General features: G+C 38.5%; 2 protein-coding genes and 1 long non-coding RNA gene across 6 annotated transcripts in view; 2 read left to right on the top strand and 1 right to left on the bottom strand.

Moving 5' to 3' along the window:
• Nucleotides 1-1550: 1550 nt before the first annotated feature.
• LOC125505440 lies at nucleotides 1551-3001 on the top strand. The gene is made up of 2 exons (XR_007282168.1): nucleotides 1551-2129; nucleotides 2714-3001. It is a non-coding gene; the product is annotated as an uncharacterized LOC125505440 (long non-coding RNA).
• Nucleotides 3002-5903: 2902 nt separating this feature from the next.
• LOC109544890 (brain protein I3) lies at nucleotides 5904-6828 on the top strand. Its single transcript, XM_019915310.2, has 5 exons — nucleotides 5904-6189; nucleotides 6251-6301; nucleotides 6355-6390; nucleotides 6447-6515; nucleotides 6571-6828. Exons 1-5 carry the CDS (start codon nucleotides 6171-6173, stop codon nucleotides 6750-6752), a joined length of 357 nt encoding a protein of 118 aa, XP_019770869.1. The 5' UTR covers nucleotides 5904-6170; the 3' UTR covers nucleotides 6753-6828.
• The window catches only part of LOC109544889, a 7584-nt gene continuing 3090 nt past the window's right edge, over nucleotides 6776-11269 (bottom strand). The window contains exons 2-6 of one of the 4 annotated variants that reach the window (XM_048669080.1): nucleotides 8044-8150; nucleotides 7785-7987; nucleotides 7547-7725; nucleotides 7234-7503; nucleotides 6776-7176 (exon numbers count right to left, since the gene is read on the bottom strand). In XM_048669080.1, the coding sequence (XP_048525037.1) occupies nucleotides 6897-7176; nucleotides 7234-7503; nucleotides 7547-7725; nucleotides 7785-7943 (888 nt within the window). In that variant the 5' untranslated portion in view covers nucleotides 7944-7987; nucleotides 8044-8150 and the 3' untranslated portion in view covers nucleotides 6776-6896. The remainder of the gene's footprint in view (nucleotides 7177-7233; nucleotides 7504-7546; nucleotides 7726-7784; nucleotides 7988-8043; nucleotides 8151-11269) is intronic. The other 3 variants (XM_048669081.1, XM_019915308.2, XM_019915306.2) reach the window with 3 other exon arrangements.

Genomic DNA, 11269 nt, shown 5'->3' on the forward strand with positions numbered 1-11269 from the left:
AAAAATAATTTGTAATCAATCTAATTTTTCCAAAGAAAAACAATTTATAAAAGAAATTCTAAATTTTAATAATTATCCAAATTCTTTTATTGAAAAATGTTTTAACGAAATCGTTTAAGAAACTTGAACTTGGCGCCCTTAAATGCACAAAATACCCTTCAAAGTCACTCTTTAAACAGGAGAAGATTTTGGAAATAATGACCGAAGGAAACTAGGCAAAACTAAAAATTCTATAAAAAAAAGATTGGCGACTCAATGTTCAAAAATGTTGCGTTTTGCTCTTAGTGAATCTTGTGCGGACTCTGGGCTCTTTGGTGAATAGGAAGATTCCTGGACAATGATGAAGGCAAATATTTGGGAAATTCCTTCAATATTGAAAAATCGGGCGTTTTTCTTTTGAAGTTGCTCTTAGGCCGATGGGAGTTTGTGCGAAGGGGTAAACTAAAACAAGCAAGTTGGCGCCCTTCAATAAACAAAAAACTTGCGATTTTCGTTTTGAGTTTTGACCGAAGAAAACTGGGCAAAACCATTGGTTTTGTCCTATGGAGTGACTCTTTGGTATGGAGAAAGATTTCGCAATAATGACCAGGCAAACCCTTTGAAAATTCCTTGAGGAACTTGAGGTTGGTGCCCTTGTATGTCGATAAATCGGGCGTTTTCAGCCCTTTGAAGTCGATCTTAGGGCAGATGAGAGTTTGGCACGAATAGGGAAAATCGACCTTTTGAACCACTAGGCCAGAATTCGAACCAAACGAAGTTCGGCTTTCCATCTGGTGTAGATTAGCCGCAATACATTTTTAACCAGACTGCTTCCTTTAATTGGACTAGGGCTCGGAATCAAACTCGAATAATTCGAGTACTCGCTATTGGAATATTCGAATAATTTTACTATTTGAATAAACCACTAAACGAAAATTCGAATATCAGATTTTAAGAAATTCCTAAATTGGACGCTCTGAGAGTGAGGCCTGAAATGCTCTCGCCTCTGAAAAATCATCTAAATTTCCTAGTCACACTTTACATCGGTTGAAAAATGGGCGGACCCGACGGGCTTGTTTTCAATCATTTGAAATTTGAAATTTGTTTCATTCATTTTCAAAATCATTTGAAATTTGTGATTATTATGAAAATTGATTCATAACATGATTTTGCTTCTTGAACAAATGTTTCTGGTTTCTATAACAAACACCTTTCACCATATAATGGTATTTGGCGTTTCGCCTATTGATTTACTGCAATAAAAATGTGTAAATGTTTATAGAGTTTTTATTAGCATATTCAAGCACCTGTGGCTACGCCGAAATACTTCAATTGAGATTAGGAGTATGTTTATGTTCAATTTGATATCTTGCAAATATATCAAACTGAATATTAAGCATCTTTTAATCTCAATTGTAGTATTGGCTCGCCGACAATAACAAATCCTGAATACACAGTAGTAAGGACGCAAACCCAGCAATTACCACTGAACATCCGGGTGAGGGGGGTATTTTGGGGCAATGACGTTAGAGAGTCGGAAGCAGCTAATAGATGGCGACCGTATCAGTAAAAAATCTTGTTATCATTTTGTGCAAAGGAGTGGGCAATCTATAGTTGTCTTCATCTATGATCTATGTACCCTATCTATGTATAGTATGTATAGTATGTAGTCTGTGTATGTACCATAGAGAAAGTAAAATAATTATTTTACTTACTCTATGGTATGTACTAGACCTCGTCATCTGGTGGACAAGCGTTTCAGTGACGAAATGGTTGACTGCTTCAGTATTGAAGAACAATCAATTAGTAAAATTAAAATTACGGTCTGGTAGAAATGCAAGTGGCCTTCCTCGAGCTTCTTTGGAAACAGTCAAGATTCTTTTTTTAGACTGCGTGAAAAGTTTAATAAACAAGTCGTACTGAGAAATCGCTTTGCTCCGTATCAAAGACGTGGCAAAAGTGCTGCCAGTGCGGTTTGTTGAACGGTGTGTGCTTGAAAACGTTGCACACATCTGAAAGATAAGCCAAATTGCAATTGTCTTGCTAGCCACGCTCTGGTTCTGCTTTAGCGTTTCGGTTGCTGGGGCTGACGATTACTGCTTCAAAGGAGGAAAAGACAACGAAAAACAGGCCAGAATTCACCATGCCAGGTAGGCAATTTTAAAATTTTACTAAGTTTTGTTAAATCAATTAGTTGGCTTAATAAACTTCTTGGCCGAGTAGGCGTTGGTAACGCCCAGTTCACTGCACTTGCACATGTGCAGTGGCTCTTAAGGGGAAAGTTTAGTAATAACAGAGACAAGTATTCTCTCAGTCTCCTCTAGTAATAATCCCCACTAAAGCACAGTAGATGAGCTTGGGACATCATGGGATCGACGTTCAACTCTCAATTCGAGAAGCTACGAAAACCAAGTTTCTGGCCAGGGAAATCCCCTGAACCCCAAAATTTAGTGCAATTTTGGAAAAATCTCGTTTCCACGTACTGTTCTTGAAAAAACCTGCTCAAGTGGGAAATTAATTCAATGTCTTCAGTAACAATAAGTTTTTTGTCGTCCTTGCAGTGTTGTTTTGCTTGGTTGAAGTTATTGAACAGTTAAATTAAATTAAATGCTTTTAGTATCATGCGGATGTTGATAAAGCGGCAATCTACAGTCTGTAGGTTTGATAAAAAAAAATGTTCTTTTATTAGCTCTGTAGTCGATTTTTTTTTAAATGCAGTTTTAATCTCCTCCAGAGCACACTACTGTAACAGTAACTGGACCACCAATGCGGCCAGCAGGATCTTGTCCTGTTTGTGGAGGAGGTTCTTGGACTGGAACCTACTCGTGCATGGCATGGCTGCTCTGTTTATTCTGCTTCTGGAATTGTGGACTTTGCTGCTGCCTCTGCATGCGCAAAAAGAAGTGCACCAAGTGCGGATTTGCTGTTGCATAAGTCCGAAACAGCATTACTTATTAATTACGTATAACTGTTAGTTTTAACTTGTTTTTCGGTGCTGTATACACATACATTTCGCAAAGAACCACTATTCGCTTCTGTCCAGTATTAATAGGTTTTACTTCCTTCGAAGTATTGTAATTTGTGCTCTACAAAGACGGCGAACCGAGAAATTGTACTTTTGTCAACTTTGCCTTTGTCGCCAAATGCCACTTCGTTAGCCTACTGTGCTAGTTTTAAGTAATTTTTTTAAAATAAACAACATTTTAAACCTATTTCGTGTTTGATTGCCTTTTCATTCATCAATGGATAAAAATCTAGCCCGCACCTGTATGAACAGTAACAAGTTCGGTTAATCCCAGTCAAGCCTCTAATCTACAACTTTATCGCTCGAATAATGTTTCCTGCGCAAAACAATTATTTGTGGAATGCGATTAGAATGTATGCGAAATGAGACAAGCATTTTCAAATGTGTTTCGGATACTACAGGATTTTTTTGGTACACAATGTATTCTGGAAAAACGCGTTGAGGACCTGAAAGCCGAGGGTAAAAACCCTGTGGGTTCTTTTTCACGAACCAATCCGGAATAATAATCGGAACCAAATCCGCACTATCAGTAAGCTGTATTGAATACTTGGACCCAAATTTCGATATGTAAAGCGGTGATTTAGCGAAAAGCTTCAGATCAGCTTAATATGAAAATACAAAGCGGCCCAAATAATTCCCAAAGTTTAAAAAATAACTACGAAAGAACCAATAGCTCAATCGATACCAAATTTACCCTTTCAGTCAGTTGATGAAGACGGGACTAAAAGTTCTACATGTACAAGGACAAAATAATGCTAAGCTTACCGAAAGCTGCGTAGTGCCACCTGGAAGGAAAGAAGAAAATGTGTTTAGTACAGCAGGACATCTGTCCAAAGCCAGACTTATTTGAAATCAGCAAACCAAAGAGAGAAAAGTATGAAGAATCCATAAAACTTCAGGAAAACTAAACTCAGTTCAAGCTAAAAGATTTATATACGATAGACATCGTTCTTTCTAGGTTTTTGCAGCTGGCGCCCCGTCCTCCATTTTCTACTCATTTACTCTCAAGAAGTTCACTACACTTTCACCAACTACCGCACTTTCCATAAGGGCCACAATGATTCTATGTCAGACTAAAATTACAAAGTTGTTATTTTTTTCGAGGAATATTTTCTTAGTTTTAATTATTTTTTTTCGTTTTTTTATTTATTTACTTATGTCCACAGCGACATTGTCAAAAAAATTAAATCAAAATCAATTCCTTGGCTTCAGTCATTTATTGTCTATTTATCAATTAAAATACGTTTCGGTTTTTTCCACCATCATCAGTTTCTATGTGTAGCGTTGTTGCTACTTTAAGCCTTGGCATATATTTTGCAAAGGCTTAAAAAAATATATGCCAAGGCTTAAAGTAGCAACAACGCTACACATAGAAACTGACGATGGTGGAAAACACCGAAACGTATTTTAATTGATAAATAGACAATAAATGACTGAAGCCCAGGAATTGATTTTCATTTGGAATTGAAACACAGTCAGGAAAGTATGTACAAAAAAATTAAACACAAAAAAATCTTAAAATTAACATTAATTGTGTGCTTTACGCCATTACATTTACAACTTTTCTGGGCGTTGAAGTAAAGTGTTTGAAAAAAACCATTTAGTTTTTCAGTTTATAGTGGCCTCCTCTCTCTCTCTCTCTCTCCCCTATTCGTCTTTTAAATACTGCAACTGGCGTAACTCAACCTACGATTTGGAGAATTCTCACAAATAATTTTACATGTTTTAAGATCTAAAATACATAAATGGTTATATTTTCTTTCTTTTCTTTGGAATTTTACAGTTTTAGCCCATTTTCTAAAGATTTACTTAAAAATGCTGACAAACTTACGGGTTTTCCGTGAAAAAATATGAAATAAATTTCGAATTCTTGGTCGCTTTGCAAAAAATGTTGAAATCCCTTGCCATCGTCGAATTTGGAACAAAAATTTAATAATTTTCTATCAAAAAACGAACAGAATAAGCGAAAGTGTATAACAGATTATTTGGAAATTTCGTCACCTCTGAAGACTAGTTTATTAAAAAAATTTGTTTTTTTAGTTTTGGCTGAATTTTTCTTGACAATCTGGGGGTCTTTTACGCGAAACGTTACAAGATAAATTTAAAATTAAAAAAACCGATCAAAAAACTAAAAGTTTTTAATCGAAAACGCAAAAAATCATTATTTTCTGCTGGTTTCCTACTTTTCTGACAATAATGCGGTTATTTCAGTCAAAAAATTACAAAATTAATTTTGCTAGAGAAAATTCATCGCTCTGGAGATTTTTAAAGTTTCTTCAAATTTTCAGGTCAGCCTAGTTTTAACAAAGTTTCTATTAAGCAATTCATTCTGCGCAAAAATTATCTTTCAGTTAAAATACTGACACTCTTCAGGTGTTCTCTGTGAAAAATTATAAGATAAATTTTATTGTAACACTCGCCTCTTTAACCACTTTGCAAAAACTTTTGGAGAACTTTGCACAGCTTCGAATTATGGACAAAACCCTAATAATTAATTCTGGGTTTTTGCAAAAAGATTTCACCGAACTGAAAAGGCGAAAGTTTATAATCATTTATTTGAAAAACGCTTGGAAACTGGGGTTTCTTCACTTTCCGGTCAATATTTTTAAACGACACTGTCCCTAAACAGAAAAACCGGGGTTTTCTTAACGTTTTACTGTAAAATACTGGCAAACTGAATCTTTTAGGCAAAAAAATCGAACATCGATTTTACGAGAAAATTCGTCGACTTTCTTTGGACTCAGTCTGTTGCTGGGAAAATCTAGATGACTTTTTTCAGTTGTTTGAACAAAATAGTAAAAGGTTACCTCAGAAAAATGTTGATACCCTTTTTTCTGAGATGTGAAAATTTTCGTAAAGCTTTAATAAATGACTTATAACTCATTAACCGATGAGTTATAACTCGTTAACCCAGAGAGCGGCTACAACTCAACAGCGAAACTCAACACAGTGTTACCCATGCCTCTCTGCCTTAAAGCAAAAGACACCTTCAGCCTATACTGAGCTCTGCAGGAACAAATAATGACTCCAATCCTGCCCCAGGCCATAAATTATGATTACCGATAAGTCTGATATTAGAAACCGGCAATAAAACTGTATTGTGATGATCTATCTGCACCCAACTCTCTAATTTATTTGTGTGTGGATTGGGCTAGAGCTGACGACCATGCAAGAAATTCCTCCAGGTAAGTGCCAAGTCTTGGCATGGCGCTTAGGACATGTTATGGAAGTTTGGGGTCCTTTCAGCTGCAGATGCTCCTCCTGCCAAGTCGGACGTTGCCATCGAAATTCAGTCAGGTAAGTTGGAAGCAATCGCGATTGCAATTGAATCACCGTATTTGCTGTTTTAGAGGCCGCGCCTCCGCCTTACCACCCGACCCATAGTGGTAAGTACCTGGATAAATAAATGGAGCACTGATAAGGAGTATGTTCCTTGATGTAGGTCAGCCAAATCCGCCCCCGCCAGGACCTCAGGTGGTCTACCAGCAGCCGCCACCTCCACCAACAGTCCGTAAGTAGAAACCTCCGCCAATGAACGGCAAAATTAATTGCCAGATTGCTTCCAGATGTGATCCATACGCAACCCACGCCACTGGTGTGTCCAGTTTGCCAGAACACTTTGTGGTTGTCCCACTATCCACTGTCTGCTTGGTTGGTGGGCATTTTGCTGTTCCCCATCGGCATCCTCTGCTGCCTGATGATGAAGAAGAGAATGTGCACTAAGTGCGGCCTGCGCATTTCCGCTTAAGTCCACCCGGCATTACTGTAATATATTACATCTCACAGTTTATTTACAAAATATTAATTACAAGGTTCGTTCGCAATCGTTGCAGTTATTTACATAAAACAAGTTTAAAGTCGTACTGATTAGGGCATTACCGCTACACTAGAGTTAGTATCTGCCGTTCTTCTCCCTATCCGAGTACTTGCCGGACAGTTTGCTCACTGAATACCGATCACTCTCCCTATACCGGTCGTCTCCATATTTCTCCTCAGCTTTGTAGTGGATTTCCGGAGAAGCTCCGATGGTTTTCGACCAATGGTGGGTCCAATAGAGCTCGTCTGGATTCACTTGACTCGGCGATTTCACGTCCCTGCAGATCACCACGCAGTAAATCAGGCTGCCGATGAGCGTGAGGAAGCCGAAGATCAGGAAAATGATGCCGAACACCCTGGGAATCACCTTGCAGGTCAAATGAACGTGATCTGCGGACGAATCAGTCACCTACCACACAATAACCGGCTCGAAAAATTGGATGACTATGACGAATCCCAACGTGACCAGAATGATTCCAAGGTTCAGCAGGAGCATTAAGCAGCACATGCCCTTAATGTTGGGGCAGAATGGGTTGGGGGCCGCCATTGTTTCCACCGTCATGCCCGCTTTCCTGGAGCCTCTGCCAGTTTTCACCGTACTCCTGCTGGTTCGACTTGCCACTGAAGGAGCCGCTCCTGATCTGTACGAGTAGTGACTGGGTGGTCTGGCTCGACTAGAAGGACTTTGAAATTTCGTTTTTCGCTGTTGGGGATTAGAATTTTTACCTGATTTCTGATGGCGCCTTGTAGGCACCACTGGTCACGTAGATGTCCGATCCTGTATCATCATACCGACTGCTTTTGCTCAAAGCCGAAGGAGCTCTGGACGAAGTGTAACCATTATGTCTGGGACTGCTACTGGTGTATCCCGGTCGGCTGCCTCTTTCGTTCACGATAGTATATGGCTGGAAGGCCAAAAAACTCAGTTGGAAAAGCCAAAACATCAAAGGAGCGCCCGGCGTACCACTGAAGTGTACTCGGACACTGTCCTGTCCGAAGGAGCTCGATGACTGTCCTCGCCATCGGAATAGGCCGCACTTCTGGACACATGGACTGGAGTTGGGGAATCGTTGCGACTTAGTGCCGAAGCAATGTAGTGGTTTTTACCCACTTTGCGCACCATCTTATGCGAAATCGATGGTCAATGTCCGGTTAGGAAGTTGTCATCTGAAACATGGATTTGCTTAGGCGGGTTTATAGCGTTATGGTTCAATTGGCTGTACCGCAATCTGGGCAACAAGGCAATGAACAAACTGAAAATTAATGGCCTCAACGTAGAACCAGTGGGTACAGTTACATTGCTAATTAACGCTGCTAAAGTGCTAAACACCTGAAAAATATTTAGATTGGTTGGTGTAGACAAACTGCTGTCAGCTGGATTGTTTAGTGATGAGCGAACGATTTGCACACAGAGTCTCGTTCTTGGCCTTGCTAGCCAAAAGACAGTCGGTTTTGGTTTGCGTCTTTCAACGAGAGGCTTGCAAGTCTTGCTTTTAAATAAGGTGATAAATTTAATAAATGCGGCTCCGGCCTCTAGTTTTTTACAACAAAGATTCGAATCAAGTTTAATAGAACCACACCTGCRTCAAAACCAGTCGAATTTTCTGTCATGTTGTTATGGCTCACTCGAATTTGTCATTTCTCTATCCAACGATGCCAAAATGAATTCTGTGGCTYAAATGAGAAACTTGAAAACGCTTGRGAAACTTCGAAAAMCGCAGCGTCATGTTTGAGACGATTTTGCAACACAAAAAAAAATCACGCAAGTCTAAACCTGYTTGCACTCATGACTTTTTTGAGAAAACTGCCAATATTTCCTTATTGATGGTTCACTTTCTAAAAAGTCCATTTAGTTCTCTCTGGAATGATGTAAAAACGAGCGCTCTTGCTTATTTCGATTCCGAGAAATGAGCAAAAACGGGACGGAAAACAAGAAATTTTGGCATAATCTTGCATCTAAGTGTCTCATTCAAATTTCGCTTTCTCGGTCAAAACTACTCGAATTTCCTCACTCATGTTGTTATGACTGAATCGAATTTTCAATTCTCTATCCAACGATGCCAAAATGAATTCTGTGGCTCAAATGGGGCTTGAGAAACTTCGAAAAACGCAGCGTCATGTTTGAGACGATTTTGCAACCCAAAAAAAATCACGCAAGTCTAAAACTGCTTGCAATCATGAGTTTTTTGAGAAAACTGCCAATATTTCCTTATTTCCTTATTGATGGTTCACTTTCTAAAAAGTCCATTTAGTTCTCTCTGGAATGATGTAAAAACGAGCTCTCTTGCTTATTTCGATCCCGAGAAGTGAGCAAAAACGGGACGGAAAACACGAAATTTTGGCATAATCTTGCACCTAAGTGTTTCATATTCAAATTTCGCTTTCTCAGTCAAAACTACTCGAATTGACTCAATCGATTTATCAATTCTCTATCCAACGATGCCAAAATGAATTCTGTGCCTCTAATGGGGCTTGAGAAACTTCGAGAAACGCAGCGCCATGTTTGAGTCGATTTTACAACCCAAAAAAAATCAAGCAAGTCTAAAACTGCTTGCAATCATGAGTTTTTTGAGAAAACTGCCCATATTTCCTTATTGATGGTTTACTTTCTAAAAAGGCAATTTAGTTCTCTTTGGAAGAATGTGAAAATGAGCGTTCTTGCTCATTTTGCTTCCGAGAAGTGAGCAAAAACGGGACGGAAAACACGAAATTTTGGGATAATCTTGTACCTAAGTATCTCATATCCAAATTTCGCTTGTTCGGTCAAAACTACTAGAATTTCCTCACTCATGTTGTTATGACTAAATCGAATTTTCCATTTTCTATCCAACGATGCCGAAACGAATTCACATCAATGTGAATCACGAACAATGTGGCTCAAATGGGGCTTGAGAACCTTGATTGTAGTTCATTGATTGTCGTATTCGTAAATATTCCTAGTGTGTTTCTTATTGTTTCTCCGCCCAGCATAATTGAATTCCTGTGGTCATAAACATTTTCAAGAAAACCCCAATGTAAAAATCTACGCGATTTAAATCCGGCGATCGAGTAGGCCAATGTTCCCTACCTTTCCTAGTTATCCAACGATTTGGATCTACTTCGTCTAAGTGATTACGTACATTAATGCTGCCATGGGCTGGTGCACCACGTCTTCAAGAATAACAAGTAGGAAATCCTGTAGGCAATAAAGGTAAAATTTAGTGCCCTGTAGTGGTTGCGGGAGGAAATATGGGCCCTTTAACTGATCATTAATTACCCCAAGCCATACATTTATGGTAAACTGATGCTGAAAATGAGTTTCAAATATTTCATGTGCGAAAAAGTGTCTCTAGGTAGTAGAGCTTGAACTACTTAGTTGATTATGAAACTAATACAATTTTCATTACTTGGACCATCGACAAAATGCATGTCAAACAATTCCGCATTTGCAAAATTTTCGATTTTTCTATCAAAGAAAACTTAATTACTTATTGGCACTGAAAGGTGTGGCAATTTTAAAGCTTAATAATGAAGAAAGGCTAATTTCATTTTGATTAAGCAAATTGGCTGCGTTGAGAGCTTTATGAAATAAAATGTCATTATAAGGTGTTTTATTTTTTCGCATCAAACCGGCGCCCCATACGAAAAATAGGCAAGATATATTTTTTATCACAAATTGAACGAGCAATTGAAAAATTATTTTTAATTTTTATTTAAACACCCTCTATAAACACCATTTTTCGTCGATGCGAAACATGGCAATTAACAAAAAAACTCGAGAGATGACTCATGAAACTTGACATGGACTTTGGGGGAAGATCTTCACGAATGAAAGAATAAGAGGTACTCTTGCGAGTAGAGGAAAAAAATGGACGAGATTCAAAGAAGACAACTGATATGTTAGGGGCACATAGACGTAATGAGTGATGATCGGATGCCTATAATGGTAACTAAATGGACACCCCACGAAAGGAGGAAAAGCGGAAGACCGAAAGAAACATGGTTCGAAGGAATACAGATACAGAGCGGAATTTTCCGGATTACAGAGGATATTGGGAAGACAGAAGCAACTGGGGACTGGGAACCGGAAGCCGAGGGACCGCTATTTTGCTGCATCAGGTATTATGCACATTGTCTAGGCAATGTGAAGATTAAACATATCTAACTCTCAGATTGACTAGCACTGACGGCATTTTGCACATTGCCGGATTTCGTACATTGCTGGTAACACATACACTAAAATTTCAAGGTAAAAGTGAAAAATGTTTAGAACAAATGTCTTAGATAAGTTCTATATTGTTGAGGCGGATTCATTTTTTTACAAACTTCTTTTTGGATATTTCGCCTCAAAAATTTTTGTCTTTAAAAAAGGCATAATTTCCTCACGTCTTTTATTATAGATTGATAAATAGTGCTCCTATTTCGCAATAAGAACGAATTATTTATCAAAAAGTAATCAAGAACTATCAC

Source organism: Dendroctonus ponderosae, unplaced genomic scaffold (genome assembly GCF_020466585.1).
Source record: "Dendroctonus ponderosae isolate FM_Combo_2020 unplaced genomic scaffold, Dpon_F_20191213v2 Dpon_F_20191213_8, whole genome shotgun sequence".
Classification (NCBI taxonomy): Eukaryota; Metazoa; Arthropoda; class Insecta; order Coleoptera; family Curculionidae; genus Dendroctonus; species Dendroctonus ponderosae.